The sequence below is a fragment of the Taudactylus pleione genome, unplaced genomic scaffold, assembly GCF_031769625.1.
Source record: "Taudactylus pleione unplaced genomic scaffold, aTauple2 ptg000139l, whole genome shotgun sequence".
Lineage (NCBI taxonomy): Eukaryota > Metazoa > Chordata > Amphibia > Anura > Myobatrachidae > Taudactylus > Taudactylus pleione.
Genome location: NW_028284541.1, coordinates 4,454,152 through 4,473,986, shown reverse-complemented (window position 1 = coordinate 4,473,986; position 19,835 = coordinate 4,454,152). Strand labels below are relative to the sequence as shown.

Sequence of the window (19,835 nt, the reverse complement as noted above, 5' to 3'; positions counted from 1 at the left end):
GGGCCTTAACCCTATTACATACTGTCTTTGCTTTATAGAAATTGGTCACCAGTTAACCAGGGGGTGGGGGGTTTACATCTAAAAAGTCGCTTGCACGGGTACAGATTCAGAGAGAAAAAGAGTGGGGGTAGAAGCACACACTCCGTCCACGGGTCTTTATTCAAAAGTGATGTTTAACGTCTTCAGTGAACTTCATTTACTTTTACAATGTAAATTAAAAACGGGAGAACACTTTTTATAGCTAGACAGGATTACATACACATATGGGCACTTGTACTGTGGCGAAATATACAAAATTATAGTCAGATATCTGGATTTTAAACTTTAGAAGAAATCTACATCCATTGGTTTTATTATTAGTCTATCAGAGTGGGGGCAGCAGCAGTAAGTTTATAGACTGTTGTAATGGTGCACATTGCACATAAGTCCTGGGACAGACGAAAACATTTGTCAGACACTAGAAATAAGATAACAGTGGACATTGTCTGTTATGCCGGGTACACACTAGACTATATGTGTAGTGTGTACCGACCTCGCTAGCGGCAGGACCCGGCGGGGTGCCAGCATCGGCAAGTGCATACACACTGCCGATGCCGGCAACGACGTTGGGGGGCCATGCTGCATTTGGCAACATGGACCCCGCTGACTATATCGCCCGTCGGATCCACATTTAGGTCTGACGGACGAGGTCACTGATGCGTGCATAGTCTGTTACATAATGTGTACACAGTAGACGACTTAAAGACTGTGTTGTATTGAATGGTCGTTATTGGCAAATTCGTTTAAAGTGTCGTCTAGTGTGTACCTGGCTCCATTTTAACCCCTAGATGCTGGGTGTTAAAAATCAGACTTGATAGAAGTAACAACAGTACTAAAAGGTCTCTGCAACTTAATCTAGCCATCTAAGAAATGGAAGCAGTGCAGCGTACCTGAATGTTCGTTATGTTCCATAGATTGTAACAAAGACATTTAAAAGTGTCACAGGTATACAACAGAATTGTATTCCTACCCTGTGTACCTTATGGTTCATAAGTACAAATATTCCTGCCTGATATTTTGTATAGAAAGCCAGAGCCACAGTTTACTCCTTCGGTTACATGTGGGAAGGGAACGAGACAGACATACTGAACCAATTGTGTTTAAACAGAACCATAATATTATGACAGACACGAATGACATGATGCAATTCAGTGCTGTGCGCATGGACAGGAGGCATCAGTGTATGGCACAGAGGGAAATACATGTATTCATAATGGCGCAAGCAATATATTTTGGGGGGGGGGGGGGGTGGATAGTGGTAGGCTAATGTTAAGGGGATGATATATCAAGTCAGCAAAGGAAAAGACAAACAAGCTATTTACAAACAAGCTTTAAAAAACAAAAACAGCAACAAAGACCGGTCACTTTGTACGACATACAAAACTGATCATGCTACATAAACATATGCCACAATTTAAAAGAAAAAAGTTTACCACCACCTGCAAGCATAGCTCCCGGTTTCTGTCATCACACTTACATATACAGCAAGCATGAATCTCTCAAGTGAACAGGGACAGAAACATCGGTTTGGCAGATATACAATGTAAATAGAGTTTATGAGTAACTAATACTGTGCACTAGTGAAATCAGGAAGCATCATTCTATTACATTTGAAGCTCACACCTTAAATAAAATAATTCTGTATTCTAAAAATCCTGGCATTTAAACTTCTTTTTAAAGTGTGGCATATATAGTCCCATGACATTCAACAAGTCACAAAAAGCTCAGGTTAACTCACTTGCTTGCCAATTCACCCCCAGGTGGGAGGTTGGGGATGGTCTCAGTGGCTAATGTACGCATCACGTGGACTAAGTCTGGTACACCTTCTTCACCCTGCTTCTTTATGATCTCTAGGAATTAGAAGTACTTATTTTGTAAGTGCTATTCAAGTCAACCAGTGTACAGTACAGCTTCACCATTCATTTTAAAAGCAGAACCCTATATTAAAAAAGGAGTGTAGGAAAGGAGACAGAACACTCTAGATGTTATATCAAAGCTGGATCTGTTGGAAGCGTGCAGAGTGTAACAATTTACCTGAGTTAGGTGTTTGGCTGAAATGTAATGGTTTTGCAGAGACCCACCTTAACTTAGAAAACATAACTGATTATTTTAGCATTTAAAATCATAAAAAATAAAAAAAAAATAAAAACACCCACACCTCCAAATGCCCCTTCAATGTTTAAATCAAATTAACACACAAAAAAAGAAAAAAAAGAGGATGTCTACATTTTAGACGTTAACATTTTTTTTTTTTTTTCTGAATAAATCAAAGATCTCAGAACTGGTTTGCCAAATTATTTTATTGTATAAGTTTAACATCTAAATTGAATCTACAAGGTTCTATTGCTGAAATTAAGCTATACAAAAATAAGGAGTCAATCTCAACGAGACAATTTACATCCTTGCAGTGGATTAAATTTAACAGTCTCCACTAAACAAACACATTAGTAAGTATAGTAGGCTATAGATACATTCTGCATAATACAGATTACAAGTTCAAATTAGACTGGTCACCCCCCAAAAAAGGTAGCCCACATTGACAAGATTATTATACATCTTCGAACAATTAGCCATGTATACATATAGAAAGAGGGAACAAGCCGATCACTTTCTACAAAATCATCCACCAAACAGAAAATATTTTGCGCTGCAGAGATTACTTATTAACTTTCATGCTATTATTAAGCCCTTCATTCCCTGCAAAGCTGGTCTGAGAGACCAAGTGAAACCTGGAGTATTTTAGAGAGCATCGCTCGCCTTTCATGCGGCACAAAAACATTTGACCGAACCAATATTCAACTTAGAAATTCACTAGGAACCTGTGACAATGTTGACGCATGAACCACAAAGTGCTTAAATCCTCACCAATTCCTAGTGAAATGATTAAATGAATTCTCAGTTATATATTCAGGACACAAAATGACTGTCTCGGCTTTATATTGATGTAGGTTCTTCTAGTGAAAACCAATATATACAAACGTACTTCCCTTCTCTGTAAAACATCTTGGGTTAACGTTTCAAGTGAAAACTGCACTATCAGGGCAGAATGGACAGAACGTACTAGTAATAATTTCAGGAAACTTGTTTATATACCATGAAATACCAGTTTCTTCGTATTGTGCAAGACAGAAGTTTGGGGGAGGAATCAATCGTTTGCACTGGTGGCTTTAACTACTGAGTGCTCAATGGAGCAATTCAATTGTTGCTCCGTTCATGCTCGGGAGCCACCGGGCATTTCTGCTTGCCGCCTCCTGAGGGTGCGAGCAGAAATTTGCGATAAGTCCTGGTATTGGGCGCCGAACTGCTGTTTTGGCACCCTAACCAGGACTGTAGACGGATTTAGCTGTTATCTGTCTCTGTGGAAGAGACATGCATGGGCGCCCAAAAACAATTGAAGGGCACAATAAAACAATTGAATCGCCCCCCAAGTTATCAAAAATCCACATGTGTTACACAATGTTTATGTCCTCCATACAAAATTATTATGTGGTATACAAAAATGACATTTCTATGCTGAGGATATGATCAAACTCCTCGTGCATTTTCAGTTACAATAAAGAAATACACATTTGTGGAAATTTGCCAAAATAAAGTGCCCAGCAATAATTGTATCTGGAATATAGACAAGACACTTGAGATGATGTGGTGTAAGAACATAAACACACAAACCATGCAACAGAAACTAAATGTAATGGCTCCACAAATGTATAAGAATCACTAATTCAACTTAATTCTGCTACGGGTTGCACCGTGGTTTAAATAATGTTCCCAGCAAGTCAACATCAAGATAATTAATATGACAGATTTAAGTGAAGAATGATCAGGGATACTGGAGCCAAGCAAAACAGAAATCATGTCATCTTCAGAATAATAGGTCGTAATAAAAGGTCACAAGACAAAACAGATACAGGTTATAAAGGCTTCTTTATAGTCAATGGAAAGTCCCCATTTCTCACACGTATTTGTGGTGTACGGTTTGCTGGGCAGACAATGCTGTTCTGCAAGCAACGCTTGGGCCAAGCACGGTAGTCATGTGGAAGCCAGGACAGAACAGCTGTACTACAAATATAGGAGTAAGCCAACTGTGATCTGGACATAGAGTGTCATTGTTTTTATAGAAGATTATATAAAGCAACAGTTTAAATATAGGAAGAGTGAAAAGAATAGTAAAAATAACTTATGTCAGTTCAGTGATAGAAAATTACATTAGTGTTTCTTTTTAATTTAGAGGGCTATTATGCAAATATGTGTAATACAAACCAGTGCAAGCAGTTATGCAGCGTCTGTAGTGTGGACTGTCTTTTAGTGAATAACGCTGGTCATACAACAAACTAAACTTTTGAAAGCACCACAGGTGGGACCCGAGAAGGCAGCCCATTACTTCAGCAGGAATCCTTTTGCTTGCTCGTGAACTGTCTTGAATTATTACCACGAAATAGGTGGCATTTCAATAAAGGGACAAATGTAAAGGGTGATAGTCAATTATTTGTGCTATGAGTGAGTGCCGTGGGCGCCAAAATGCACTGGCATTAGACGCATAACGCGACTAAACCCCTGCAAACTACTGGACATGCTGCCCAAAACAGTAGCTTGGGCTTCCAAAAGCCTGAATTTGGGCGGCACTTTGCCTACCACCACAGGAGGGTGCGAGCAGAAATAATGGGCGTCTGTTATTCAAAATTGAATATTGCTGTCACTTTAACAGGAGCTCTGGGCACGAGTAAAGAAAGACACCAATATACAAGTGTTTAACACAATGGGGGGGATATTTATCAAAGCAGGGAGAGAGGGAGAGAAAGTACCAGCCAAATAGCTCTTAACGGTCATTTTTCAAACACAGCCTGTAAGATGGCAGTTGGGAGCAGATTGGTTGGTACATTAAAGGCGGACGATTTGAACGATAACTTTATTGGTCATCGTTTGCAATATCGTTCAGTGTGTATGCCCGCTGGTCGTTGACGATATCTTTCATCGCCCGTACTTGCAGGGCAAGCTTCTGCAAGTACAGGGATGAGGGAGGGTGCTGGCACTAAACGATATCGTTAATGATATCGTTCAGTGTGGATTCTCAATGTCGTTGACGATATTGAGCCCGGCACTGCAGGGCAAACACTAGACTATATCGTTCATGGAGCATATCGTCTAGTGGATACGCACCTTAACACACTCTACTTTATTACTCTCCAACCTTTGATAAATTTCCCACATATTAAATAAACTTGGTGATATGAAATCTAGCGAGACCACCTAATAACTTGTGTTGGGATGCAAATCTTCCAGCAATAAATACCATTTTGGAAAGGACATCTGAAAATTCTAAATATAATGGGGCATTTTTTATTAAACTAGATTATATTTAAACACATTTTAGTAAAACTATTTCCAATAAATGATTAAAGCAATCAATGCCAATTTAAGCAGCCATTACACCCCCCCACCCAAAAAAGTGAAACTTGTATTAAACAAGATCTCAGTTATTGGATATAACTAGGTAGCTCCAAAAGCTAAAACTTTAATAAGTGCATTTTTCTCATTTTTGGCAATTGTACAATATTAAACACTTTTAAAAAAAAAGTTAATTTCTTTACTTTATTACAAATATTCCTGACGTGGACTCCTTTGGTCTCATAATACAATCTCTCATTGTTGTGTTTTACACTGAAGTTTAACAGGGAAATAAGGCTTGGCACTCACTGAAGGTTGGCACTCGTGTACTGTTCCAGTTAAAAAAAAATGTAACACTCATAAGTGCAGAAATACACTAAACCAGTGGTTCTCAAACTCGGTCCTCAGGACCCCACACAGGTCACGTTTTCCAGGTCACCCAGTATGTGCACAGATGTATTCATTACTCACTGACACATTTCAAAAGATCTACAGGTACAGCTAACTATTTCACTAGTGATTATGTGAGGAGACCTGAAAAACATGCACTGTTTGGGGTCCTGAGGACCGAGTTTGAGAACCTGTGCACTAAACTGTAGGAAAAATGCTCCTCTCCATCACATGAGAGCACTGTAGACCTGAAGAGAACGTGGGAATTTTTAGCTGGAATAGCACATTTAGTCCCAGCCCTGTGACACCAACCTGAGAAATCTTTACTGCAATAAGTTTTCTCTTCAATTCTACTTTATAGTGTAGTTAAAAATTAGAGTGACAACTGCTTGTGCCATGCTCTAGAGAGTAACATCGGAGAGCGGCTTCACAGACCAAGATCTTGGCACAAAATATATAAAAATTGTTACTAACATTTCTGACTAATGACACATTTTTGAAGCATGCAAAGAATTTGCAGTGTGGAATATTTAAAAAGAATAAAGCTGGGTACATGCTATATGACATATCCTACATACGTGGATCGGAACGATATACCGCACAAGCAGTATATAGCGTACACCTGATCCGTTGTTCATCGCATTGACTCATCTGCTGTCCTGCATGGCAGATGAGATGATGCAATGAATGACATGGTGCCATTATATGCAGCTTGTAACGATACATCGCGCCGTCGTATTCCAGATTGTGCAGTGTGTACGGCGTGCGCGATGTATCGTTACATGGCGCCACACCATCGTTGTATAGTGTGTACCCGAGCTTTATCCTAAGCAATAAGGTGCATGCATTTGTAAATTATCTATACATACCCACACACAGAATGTCCCCTACTTCTATATGTCCCAGATTTCATTTTATCTTATTAGGAAACACATTACTGCAATTTTTACTTATTTTAGTAAGAAACAAAAACTTCAATCATATAAAATCACTAAAGATAGAAAAAGGTTTGTAAAGATTCACACAAGAATTTACGGGAATTTATACTATGTCAAAAATTCAAACTTCCTAAATTCTAAATCACAAAATAAAGCAGAGATCTTTGGAACCACCCTGCAATAAATGCAATTTATTCAGTTTGCTAAAGTATTTCCAAGCTAGGTTTTCCCCCCCTTTGGAAGGAATGTAGTGATCTGTAGATAGAACAATGTCGGTAGACCAGGCTCACCTAGACACCTGGGAGCTCCACACATAAATGGCACTTAAAGGCATATTTAAGAACAAATCAAAACACTATTCATTTGGGTACTTATTTTGGTTAAATGATCCACCTTCTACTCTGCTTTCCAGGTACTTGTCCAATTCCGCTTCCCTCTTCACTGCCTCTGGCGATACTGTTGGAGCACTTGGAAAACAGATCAATATGACGCTCATGTTGTCTCTGCTTCCCTGGAGGAGGAAAAACATCAAATATTTGTTATTTGAAGAGTTCGGAGGGTCACAAAACTATTTGAAAGAACAGCTATTAAAACCGTTACACCATACCAATCTATATACTGATTTCTTATGTAATAATAGCACATGTACAAGTATGGCACTGGAATGTCTGCATTCATTGCATGCAACCTGAAATTGAGGTCTTCATATTGGGGAGGGGGGGTATTCAATCAGCACCGCAGGGATGTAGCTCCCGGGTTAAGTGCCCAGGGCTAGGAATGCATAGCACCAGGCACTTAACCCAGGACGGGCACCTTACTGCCACTAATGGCGAGGCTTAAGGAGCACATCCACGAGGTGATATTAATTGCTCATTAATCGTGCACTCTGTCGGAAACTACCAGCGATGCGCGCTCCAGCTGATCGTTTCCGACATCAATCATCGGGTGAACATGCCGGTTAATCTTTCGTTAACGACAGATTGGGCATGTTCATAGATGAAGTAGGGTGCCTATACTGAACGACAAATCGCTCAGTGTAGGCACTGCAGGGAAATAGCAACGACAGCACGATTACTATGTTCTAATTGTACGGTCGTGCCACCGTCACCTAGTGGATGTGCAGCTTTAGTAGCGGTAAGCAGCACCTCGTGTGTTAAGTGTACTTACTGCATGCAGTAAGCCCGCGATTAGACCTAAGGCACTAGTTAGTGCGGATTTCTGCTCGTAATCTCAGGACGGTGCATTAAGGGCTAGTCGCTGGCTTACCACAAAAGTGAATGAATAGCTCTGGGCACTTAACCCAGGTAATACATCCCCTCGATGATAGAGAAATAGAGAACAGCTGTACATTACAGCTCGCTAGCATGTTGGGACTCTCAGTTCTACAACAGCTGGAGACACAGGTTGACTAAATAATGCTTCCTGGTTGGTTTGTTTTTCGGAGCACAACTGGGAGGTCTTATTTTAATCGTTTAGCACTGAAACAGTGAAAATAACTATAGGGAGGTCAATAGCCATCGTGTGGAAATATCTATACACTGTATCACAACACAAACTTACTAAAATGTCCGTCAGATATAGGAAACTCATTTATTTCCTAATTTAGGGAACCTTTAACATGCAGTTGTGGCACAAGTTTTTAAGCTACAGTTGAATTTAATCCTGAGGACTTTATTTCATGCATCAAGAAGAATGCAGATTTGGTAAAAGGAAATGCAATATAAAAATAAAAATATTGCAGTTTGTCCCATTGTGCCGGTTAAGATCACAGGAAATAAAAGTAACACATTTGGCAGTAAAATGTATTATCACCATTACATTTTGCAGCATACTGACTAGTAGGTATCTGAGAGTAGTTTAGCCCCATGTTATGCTGCCAATCCACTAGCAGACCATAGAAACTACAGCAGGATTATGACATTGTAATCGTGCTGTCGTTTCTAGGTCTATGATAAGCCTGCACTGAACAAGCAGTCGTTCAGTGCAGGCTCATCAATCATCTGGCAACATGCTGAGGCTGACGTTATCGTTCGGTTGACCAGCATGTTTGCCCGATGATTGATTTCGGAAACGACCAGCTGGCACGTGCATTGCTGGTCGTTTCCGACATTAAAGAGCCCGATTTGCAAGCGATTGCACAACGTCATTATCGTGCAATCGCCTGTGAAAATCGTCTAGTGGATGGGCAGCTTTAGAGTTACATAGGCCCTGCATCAGCTAAATACCTTATGCGATTTACCTCATCTTGGAGAGAAAATCTCCTTATTGGGGCAATATACTACAAATGTCATTGAAGAACTAATAAATACATGAAGTGTATACATTGCAAACATTATGACAGCATGCCGCTTATCTCATCCGTTTGCATGTTGTTGCCGTAATTAGGAAGTGGTTTAGTAAGGTGCTTCTTTATCTTACATCACTCTCAGACAGTGCAGGAAGTTACGGAGGGCCCAATTGCAGAAAAGATCTCTACAGATATAGTGGCGTCATGTGGCAGAGCTGACTTTAAAGTGAAATTGCAATGCGTGCCTTTTATTTCTATACAAGCCGGAGTTTAGTCCTTGCCTCTGTACATGCAGCATGCGACTGGTCAGATTGCCTATTACTTCACAGCTAATAAGCTGCACTTACTAATTTATATGACTGGACATGTACACAGTAAGGCAGCATCAGCGTGGTTCAGTCTAAAACTGAAATTGCTGCTCGGTACACAAAGCCGATGTCACTAATGTGTGCAGGTCACAGCTCTACTTCAAATAAAAAATACGTTTGGTGACTTTGTTCTTTGAAGATGTAGCAAAAGCAGAATTCAATCTCATTTAACCATCATCTCCCTACAGACCGCAGTGGCATATTACAGAAAATATCTAGGTTTGTTCTTAAAAGGTCTAATAAATACATTAATAGCAGCCAAGATAAGGGGGGCATCTTGTAACATATACAACTGGATTTAAATGTCTCCATGCTGCTCCTATTAAATGACACTCATGACAGATTGAATGCAGTATGATCATTTGATAAACAGTAAGCTAAAAAATGTAGAATGTATCATTTGTTACTCGACTTGTAATATTGTAATGCATTTGCTACAGACATTCATACTTTAGTTATTTCTTGCAGTCCTCTTACTGTGTAACACCTGTGGCTCCAGTGTAAGAGGGAGGAGCCTGTCCCTGCAGTATATGAGCTGTGTAACACCTGTGGCTCCAGTGTAAGAGGGAGGAGCCTGTCCCTGCAGTATATGAGCTGTGTAACACCTGTGGCTCCATTGTAAGAGGGAGGAGCCTGTCCCTGCAGTATATGAGCTGTGTAACACCTGTGGCTCCAGTGTAAGAGGGAGGAGCCTATCCCTGCAGTATAAATAAGGTAATGACTACCACTGTGGTTGGAGGCAGGACAGACAGGGTAATCTGTACAGAACTGTTACCAGTACGCCAACTATGATTTCTCAGCTGTGGTACATGTACTCATTAGGGAGTACTTACAATTTGTATTAACTCTAGGTCATATTTATGAAGACGAGACGTATGGGAGGTTAAAGAGCCTGAAGCAGAGGCCTTTGGTGGACTAAGGTGATGTAGTACTAGACACTGACCTGCACGTGTTGTGCTCCTATATATATTAAAGGTGATAATGAATAACACTGGGTGAGATGTGTACCAGTAGGACTGGAAGTCTACGAGTGATAATTCTGGGATCCCGACCTGTTGTTGAGTTACTAAAGGCACCTGGTGGGGCGATACAATGGTTGGTAACTGTCATTTAAACTCTATGGGTGCTATGCAATTGTTTGGGTGATCAGCGACTTTCTTGCATGGGATTAGGCATGTTAAGCAGCTTCTGTAGCGCCAAGTGCTTGGCACAATACAGTTACAGAACGCCCAGCACTCACTTATCAGCCCCAAAGCCCTACTTTACATTGCTTTCTGCACGCACCTCAATCCGCAATAAGTGCAGCCTCCGGGCAGCTCGCGTAAACAATTGAATCGCCCCAACTGAAAAAGTTGTGGGGACTTCCTGAAGTACACTGCAAAATTTCCAGACCTATGAATCAGTACGTTAATGCACCACTTTAGGCTAGTACTGCTCAGGTGTCTCATCAATATATAGATTTTTTTTTACTTATGCTGCATTTAGGGAATGTTTATTACTGTAGTGTTCCCGCTAGGCTGTTTTAGTGGGGCGCGGCGCCCTGCCCTCCTTCTGGAGGGCAAAAAGCACCCTGCCCTCCAGGAGGAGGGCAAAAAGCGCCCTGCCCTAACAGCCTGCGGGAGCCGTTCTCACCCACGGGACGCAGTGTCCCGCGGGTGGACAAACATGCGGTGACCCGGTCACCGCCGGGGAATAGACGCCGGGCACATGCGCCCGCCGTCTATTCTCCCTTTCTGCAGCGCTTGGGGGCTGCCCGGCATGTCCGTAAGCGCCGGGTACGCCCCCAAGTATGACGAAAAGGGGGACGCGTCTTATAGACACGCCCCCTTTTCGTAACCACGCCCCCTTTTCGGACGCGCGCGCGCCGTAGGCGCGCGCACAACATTGCCCTCTCTAGCTCCGGCGCCCTGCCTGCCGCCGGAGCTAGAGGGAACACTATTACTGCAATAAAATAAATTACTTCTAACAAAGGGGGTCTTCATAAATAGGCTCCTAGCTGTACTACCACCTACTGAAAAAATGTCCCTAAGCTCCCCATTTCACTTTTCTAGGTACTATTCCTATTAAGCAAATCGGAACTAGCAAATTAATCCATGGAATAACGGCTGCAAAGAGCATTCCTAAGGGCATTGTGGAGGTTAGTAAGATTGTCTAGACGATTGTAGTGGATCTTGGTGACAATGGATACACTCTAAAAAGTACTGAACACCTGCACAAAGATAAGGACGTTACCTAGTTTAGAATAAGTGATATTGTAAATACAAAATAAATATCTATCTACAAAAATCAGGTACCAGATGTAGTATGGTAAGATCTGTCAGCGGAATAAAAAATGTACTGTACCTTGTACAGGCAGGTGTCAACTATTTCATTGCACACTTTTTCAAGGTCTTCAGTCACTTCAAGTCTGGATCTTACAAAATCACACAGCTCTTCATTTCCCATGACATCCCAGATACCATCACACGCTAGAATTATAAACTGGTCATCTTCTTCTGACCTCTCAATTTCATAGACTTCAGGCTCTGGGGAGACCAGCTGCTCTGTAGGGCCTTTCCCGTGGACACATTTGTAATCAAAGTCACCAAGAGCCCTTGAAACCGCAAGTGACCCGTTTACACGCTGAATCATTACAGAGCCACCAGCATTTTGTATACGCTCCTTTTCGAGTGGATTACTTGGTTTGTGATCCTGGGTAAAGAAGTGGACTTTCTTGCTTCTACACAGTAAGCCTCTGGAGTCTCCACAGTTGATAAAATAAATGTGATGTGGAGAGAGCATAACACCCACAGCCGTTGACCCACTTCGATCGGCACCGTGCTTCTTCTCAGAGATGACTCTCATATGTTCGTCAATTTGAAGAAAACCTGTTCTGATTCCACTTTTTACACTCTCCACAGACAGCTGTCCATCAGTCCCTTTGAAATCCTGGTTGCTTGTGATGTGATCCAACAAATGCTCACAGCAGTATTTGGCAACCTGGGAGCCGGCATGACCATCATAGACAGCAAAGAATGACCATCCATCAAGTCCATTTGGCAGACCGATCACAGCTGTATGTGCATCTTCCATCTCAACCCGCCAACCTTGCATGCTACTAAGCCCATAACGCAGTCCATTACCATGCCCTTGGGCATTATGCTTTTCCATCTTTGGCTTGTCTAAAAACGCTCCCATTGTTATGACTTTTAGTTCTGCAGTGAAAAGAAAAAAAAAAAATAGATTTAAAATAAAAGTATAACCCTTTCAAGCATGAATTATGATAACCTAATGCAAGACACTTTTTAAAAAGATATTTTTAGAAACGGTAAAACTGAAGGTACACACATACAACATGCATCCACAACATTAACAACTTCCCCATTATCATGGAAGTTTTTTGTAATTCATGACTTGTCAGTGACATGTATTCCTTCGCTTTCTGGAGTGGGTACAAATTTGTATTGTGGACAATTCCATCAATCATGGTATAAGAAGTGTATGAGTTCTATACCCTCAACATTTACTTTGTGCTGTCCTAAAAATGTGGGCAAGGCTCCATCAAAATGACTGTTTTTGGTGTTCCACAATGTACTGCGTTTTGGTTTCCCTTTTGCCACCTCAACTACATCGTTTGTTTTACTGCAGCTACTAAAGGTCCCTCCTGCTCCTTCTCCATTCAGGTCTGACTGCCATTCACTGTCACCATCACTGGGATTTGATGGACCTGACCCTGTTGCTAGATGCTCTTACAGGGGAACTGAAATGTTTTCGCACTTGGCTCTGCCTAATGGGCCCCAAACGGAGTAATTCAATTATTGCTCCGTGCGGGCGTGATAGCCGCAGACATTTCTGCTCACACCCTCCTGAGGTACTGAGCAGGACTGTGAAAGCTGGTTTGGGCATGTTAACCAGGACTTCAGACAGGTTTAACCGTTTTACGCGGCTAAAACTGGCATATTTGGGGGAGCCATGTGCGATAAAGCGAGGGCACCTAAAAACAATTGAATATCGCCCCATCTCCCATCACTTTAGACAGGAGATAGGGTGAAATAAAACAATTGAATTGCCCCCTTAATATCTGGAGAAAATAATACAAATAAGGTGTCCCCCACTACTACCACAGCTGCTACTAATGATAATACTTTGAAATCATGTACAATTTTAAAAAAAAGTCAAGATAACATATGATGCATATAAGGCAATCAGTTGTCAATACTGGCATATGTGGCTATTATATGAGGAAAATATTTAAGTTAGGCCTATATGCCAGGATAAGCCTATCATGCGGTATGGATCTTTGTATTGCACAACATCAACTGTGAAAAAAACCAAAAACAAAATTGAGTATTTAAATCAACACAACTACCATATTATGCCCTAAACGTTAGTTTCCTCAAATTTATTTTTTTTACCTGCTCTGCTATCTTTGAGTAAAAAGCCTTTACAGAAATCCCTGAAGGAGTTTGGTGTGGGTGGACTTTTCTCTGCAATTTGACCTTCTTGTGTCTGTAGGAATTAAAAGCTGCCAATAGGTGGCATACCTTCTAAGATTGGTAGAGGTCCATAGAAGGACACCATGCACTAGTGATGTCAAAAGAGTTTCTATAGGAGATGACTTATAAACAGCTGTCTACTGGTGGGACCTCTATTCCTGAAAGAGATAAATGTACAAAATGACACTTCAAAAATAATAACAGCCTCGAGCTGACCCATTGTGAAACCCAAAAACCAAAAAATAACAATATAGAAGTGTATTAGTGGCCTTAATAAAAGTATATGGGGTTCTTAAATTATTGGAAATGGCTGTTTTATGTATATTTCTAACAGCCAAATAATGATAGAAAGTGTTTTTTGGCAAAAACGTTCTATTTAAATGGGGGTGCATAAAAATGGCTAAGTGTATACATTTGTATAATTTAAAGACACCTAAAAAATAACCTTCAAAATACACCTCTAACATACATGTACATATATTATATATATACACATATATATATATACACATATATATATATACATACACATATACATATATACATACACATACACACACATACATACACACACATACATACACACAGATACATACACACACACACACACACACACACACCTCAATTGTGGGCTTCAAAAGAAGCAAACAAGAGACCAGCACACCACCACATAAGTAAATGACATTTTAGTAAACGAACTGCATCTTAACAACGTCATCTTCAAATTGAATAAACATATTTGCATGTCACAAAAGATAACGAAGGCATGTATACTACAGCCCTGTTACACCATGCATCATATAAGAATTGTCCCTGGCACCCCCATATACCTGTACCACATCAACTAATCCATTTTCCTGGCACTTTGCACTTTTTCAATAATTACAAATATTGGCCAAATTAAGAGAATTAAAACTTATTTTTGCCTAATTAGTCATTAAGGAGGGCATCCCAGTGATTCTGAACCAAGTCCCAACATTTTTACTTTGAAATAGGTATTTTTCCCAAACTTTTCACCTGCTGAGGAGGTGGTGAAAACTTTACACAACTTTATGCTATGGAGAATTCGCAGCAGCGAAAAACGCAGCTAATAGGATATCGAGAGAAGAACAAATTCACACAATAAGCTGTTTTTCACAAATAAATAGCTTATTGCAACTTATACCCCTTTTCCACCTAAATTCCGGGTCTGACCCGGAGTTGGAACAAAGTTCCTATCCGGATCAGACCCGGAATTTTGCCGGCGCTGACTCGGGATATTCCCGAGTCAGCGCCGCTCACACCGCAGTCGGGTCTGCATAGACCCGGCTTTTGCGGAGTGAAAGTGACGCTTGGAGACGACGTCATCTCCAAGCGCCACTGAAGCCGGACCAATCGGCCGGCTAGCAGCGCACTCCAGGTCATCGTGACCCGGAGTGCGCTGTTCCCATAGCAGGGTTTCACGGGCTACGCCCGTGTTAAACCCTGCTAGTTACCTGGGTTGGATTGCCGGGTCACTCGACCCGGCGATCCAACCCTCTGCCCTTTTGCACCAGGGAGCTGCCCGGGTTAACCCTTCCGGTGTAAAAGGGGTATAAGTGTATTCCCCTCTAACACATTCCAACAGGTAAGTACCTATAACTCCCTAATACAAAACAGGCAATTAGACTACACAGTACAAGATTACTATTCCCCCCACGTTCTCCCGTCACTTAAACAATTGAAAATTATTTATTGTTAGATGCACAAACTTTCTCTAACACTCAGTTTCTCTAGCGCAATTAGATCATGCAATCAGTAAAGTTGGCCACACACTAGTTTTTCAGACGTTCCAACAAATTGAAAGATTGAGCGATTCAACGATCTTGAAAAAAAACTCCATACATTCAGTAATTTTACATCAGCTATGACCAATAAGCTATGACCCAGCCCCCTTTCCCTAGGGATACCCAATAGCACTAGGGCCCTCCCCCCTGGGCAGTTGATGCGTAGTATTTATAAAAACTAGAATTCCAACACACCATGCTGGTACCAAGGACAAAGAGTAATATTTTTATCTTTTATGCCAAGTAGCCCGCACTCTCTGCCTAATGGGTGCAGTAATTATATCAGCACTAGGGCTAAGTATCCCTACAGGGGAGCCCACACTTTTTTGTGACCCTAATTCCCATAGAAAATACAGATTGGGCCAGTTGGAATCATGGTGTGAACACCCCAAACTATGGGTCTCCCCTCTCTAGGATTTCACCGGCCCTGGCTGGTAAAGCCTGGTGCTGTTGCTGTAAAATCAGCGGGGACCCCATCAGTACTAGGTTGAAGGCACTAGTGCTGGTTACAATGTATGAGGGGGACCCCCACACTTTTCTTTTATTCTATCATTTTATTTTGTACTAGAGCAGACTTCTATATACCTAGCCTAAAAGGGTTGAAGGAGGAGCGTTTCCATGTATATGGAAAATTCGTCTCCCACCTATAACAGATTCCCAAATAACTGCTCCCCTGGGCTATTGTACATCCATCTGTCTCATTTTGGCACACTGCATACATACTTCAATTTGAAATAGTTTTGGATACGATGTCTCTTAATACAATGTTCAACATGTCAGTGCTTTTCACATTACATTTCTAAATAGAATGATAATGCACACGGCTGGATGCTCATTGTATTTTGTTGTTCCCTCTCAACGTGATGGGAGTGGAGCAGACTTGGTTCTTTGAAATCAAATGGAGAGGAATACTGTGCAGTTGCTGATCTGTGAGAAAGGATTGTGATTGAGGATACACATTAACATAGACCATGCTCACTATCCTCCTAGTCCAAGATTACCATGATCGGGGCAGGGTAAAAGAAAGAATCTGGGAAGGATTTGTGGACGTTCTGGCTGCTTTGGGGGGGGGGGGGGGGCGTGGAAAATAAATTCAGCACGAGTTTGTTCAGTTCCGGCGATGAGCGCCTGGAGATATTCACTTGCCAGCGCTCTGTGTAAACTCATTCTCTGCAGCGCTCTGTAGCTGCTGCTAACGTTGTTTGTTGTTTACCGCATATAAACTGCCAGATATTTCTAATATCTTTTAGCGATATGCGATAATTGACCAACATGTTGGAGAGATGAAAGATTCAATTTATCGGCCGTGGGAATGCGCATCTTTCATCGTTTAGGGCCTATTCATAGCAAGTAAATTGAACGATATCTATCGTTCAATTCATCTGCTAATGGATAGGCCCCTTAACTTGCATTTTCCGGCTTAAGTGCTGAGCATGATGCTGTAACACAACGACTAGCCCCCGCCTCCTGTGGTGGAGAGCAGAAATTTGCGAACACTCAGTGGTTTGGGTACCCTAACTAGGACTTTAAACAGGTTTAGCCTAAACCTGGTTGCAACAAGCACAATAATCAATGGGCACCCAAAAACAACTGAATTACTCCGTTGGGCATCCATTAACTAGCGCAGCGGGGGAAAAAAAAACAAGAACCTGTTTTGTCCCCTTAAGAGATATTACAAAGGTACTTTTATACACTGTCTCTATGAATACTGAATAACCCCACTACTTTTTGATGGTGTCCCTGAAAGGTACATTTTCATACATTTTGAGCACCTTTCATTTGTGAATTTATTTATATTAGAGAGAATTTTCATTTTGCGTTTTCTTGCTTTATAGCAGCCACATACACTTTTCCCATCATCAGCAACAATTATTTCACTAATATAGGTTTTAATTGATCGCCAGACCTCTTTGGGGAGGGATTCAATTGCACGTAATGTGCCACAGGGGCATCATTGTAATGCCCAGCCGCACATATTGCTCAGCTACAGTAGAGTAGATTTTGCACGTTTTCCCTTGTACCTCCATGGAGTGCGAGGAAAACAGGATTTTGGTACTTACTGATAAATCCCTTTCTCCGATTCCATAGGGAACACTGGAGTACATAGACAGTGGGGTATAGACGGTGCTGAATGGGAGCTGGCATTTTAAGAATTAAAAAGTGTGACTAGCTCCTCCCCCTCTATACCCCCCTACAAGCCCCAGTCTTAGAAAACTGTGCCCGAGGGGAGCTGAGAAACAAACGGAAGAGGAGGAGGCAAAGCAAGTACACAGAACAGAGGAAGAGGTTGAAAACCAGTAACACAACCAGAGACATCAAACCGTTCTCTAATAGTTAGATATCATGACCACAACCCTGGCAGGAAGGAGCAGCGCAGGGTGGGAGTCCAGTGTCCCCTATGGAATCGTAGAAAGGGATTTATCGGTAAGTACCAAAATCCTGTTTTCTCTTTCATCCACTAGGGGACACTGGAGTACATAGACAGTGGGGACGTCCCAGAGCTCCCAATACGGGCGGGAAGCGCTGAGAACCCTGCAAAAGTTACCGGCCATACTGCGCTGCAGAGGCCGCAAACATGCCAAATCTATAAAAATTAACAAAGGTATGCCGACCAGACCAAGTAGCCGCTCGGCAAATTAACACCATGGAAAACCCCGCGATAAGCCCCTCACGAGGTACCCACTGAGCGCGAGGAATACTCTGATATAAACCAGAGGCCCTATAACATTGGGCTGTGGTGGGAGCCGTTACCCTACCACAAGGCCAATAAGGCATACACCCTAGATGATGCCATATCCACCTGTCTGAAGGTCAGACAAAACCAGTAATGAGTGACCGTCTGGAAGCTGGCTAGCGAGGACCTAAAACATAATACAAAAAACAGGAAAAATGGCTGTTCCACTTATGGCTACTGTCCTCTCTACAGAGATCTGAAGAGCTTTAATAACATCCAAAAGTAAAGCTAGACAAAGGTGAAGCCTATTGAAGAACCGGAACCCTAATAGTTAGGTTGATGTAGAAAACCGAACCACCTTAGGAAGGAAATGTAAGAACGGAGTTCCGCTCTAACCTTTGAAATAGCAAGAATGACGAATGACCAGAAAGAGTTTCCAGTTACTACACCCTCCTGGCTTAGACCAGTGTGAGACGAAGTGATACCTTCTACGAAGGTATAATAAGTCCTCCTACTCCAACGGTACGAACAGAGGAGATTGTGAGAAGGAAAGTACTATATCAAAATTCCTTGGCTCCGTAGGAGGAAGAAATTATGGATGTATCGGAATAATAGTCTGAAGAAAAAAAACTGTAAGTCCGGATAGACTAAAGGACCATATATTAAGAGATCCTCTCACAAACGTAATGACCACAGATCGTTGATGAGTAGAAGTTGAAGGTTGGAATACCAAGCTCTGTGAGGCTAATCTGGAGCTACTAATAGAGGATTGGCCTTCCTCAGTGTGAAAAAAAGAAAAACTCTGAGGGAGAAGAGGAAACTGAGGGAACAGGTAGATAAATTGGAAAAGCCACTGCGATGACAATGCGTACATTGTCGCCAGGTATCTTGTCCTAGAGAAGAAGAGAGACAAAGTATGGTTCAGTATTGATTCCATGAGGTCAACCTGACGAAGACCTCACCGTAGGACCAGCCTTTGAAAACAACTGCGGATGTACAGCTCATTCCCCTGAATGCACGACCTGCCAGCTGAGGTAGACAGCCTCAAATCTGCTACGCCTGGAATGAAGATTGCCATTGCAAACCGTTACACCCAGAATAGAATCCGGCTCAATGTCTACAGGTCCTATATAATATGAGATATGGTAAGAACTTACCCTTGTTATCTCTATTTCTACGACGTCCATAGGGTTCCACAGGATACCTTGGGGTATAGGTGTGACGTCAGTCGCAGGGCACCAAAGAGTTAAGCTTTCAGCCTCCCAGGATGCACTAGGTCCCCCTCCTATACCCCGCCTCCGGGCCAAGGCACCTCAGTTAGTTACCAAGCCATAGGCCGGAGGAGGAGAAGGAAGAGAGAACAAAGATCTGGACACATACAAGAATCACATTCTCACCAGAGGGAGACGGAAAACCGGTGACCAGAGCAAAGCCCATCTGCAGCACAGGTGCGACAGGGCGGGAGTCCTGTGGA

The 19,835-nt window shown here is 41.9% G+C and overlaps 1 protein-coding gene across 1 annotated transcript in view; it reads right to left on the bottom strand.

Moving 5' to 3' along the window:
• PPM1A (protein phosphatase, Mg2+/Mn2+ dependent 1A) overlaps window positions 1-19,835 on the bottom strand; it is a 67,251-nt gene that overhangs the window by 11,856 nt on the left and 35,560 nt on the right. Inside the window, exons 2-4 of the mRNA XM_088473728.1 lie at window positions 11,751-12,601; window positions 7,146-7,263; window positions 1,778-1,889 (exon numbers count right to left, since the gene is read on the bottom strand). Of these exons, the coding sequence (XP_088329854.1) occupies window positions 1,778-1,889; window positions 7,146-7,263; window positions 11,751-12,584 (1,064 nt within the window). The 5' untranslated portion in view covers window positions 12,585-12,601. The remainder of the gene's footprint in view (window positions 1-1,777; window positions 1,890-7,145; window positions 7,264-11,750; window positions 12,602-19,835) is intronic.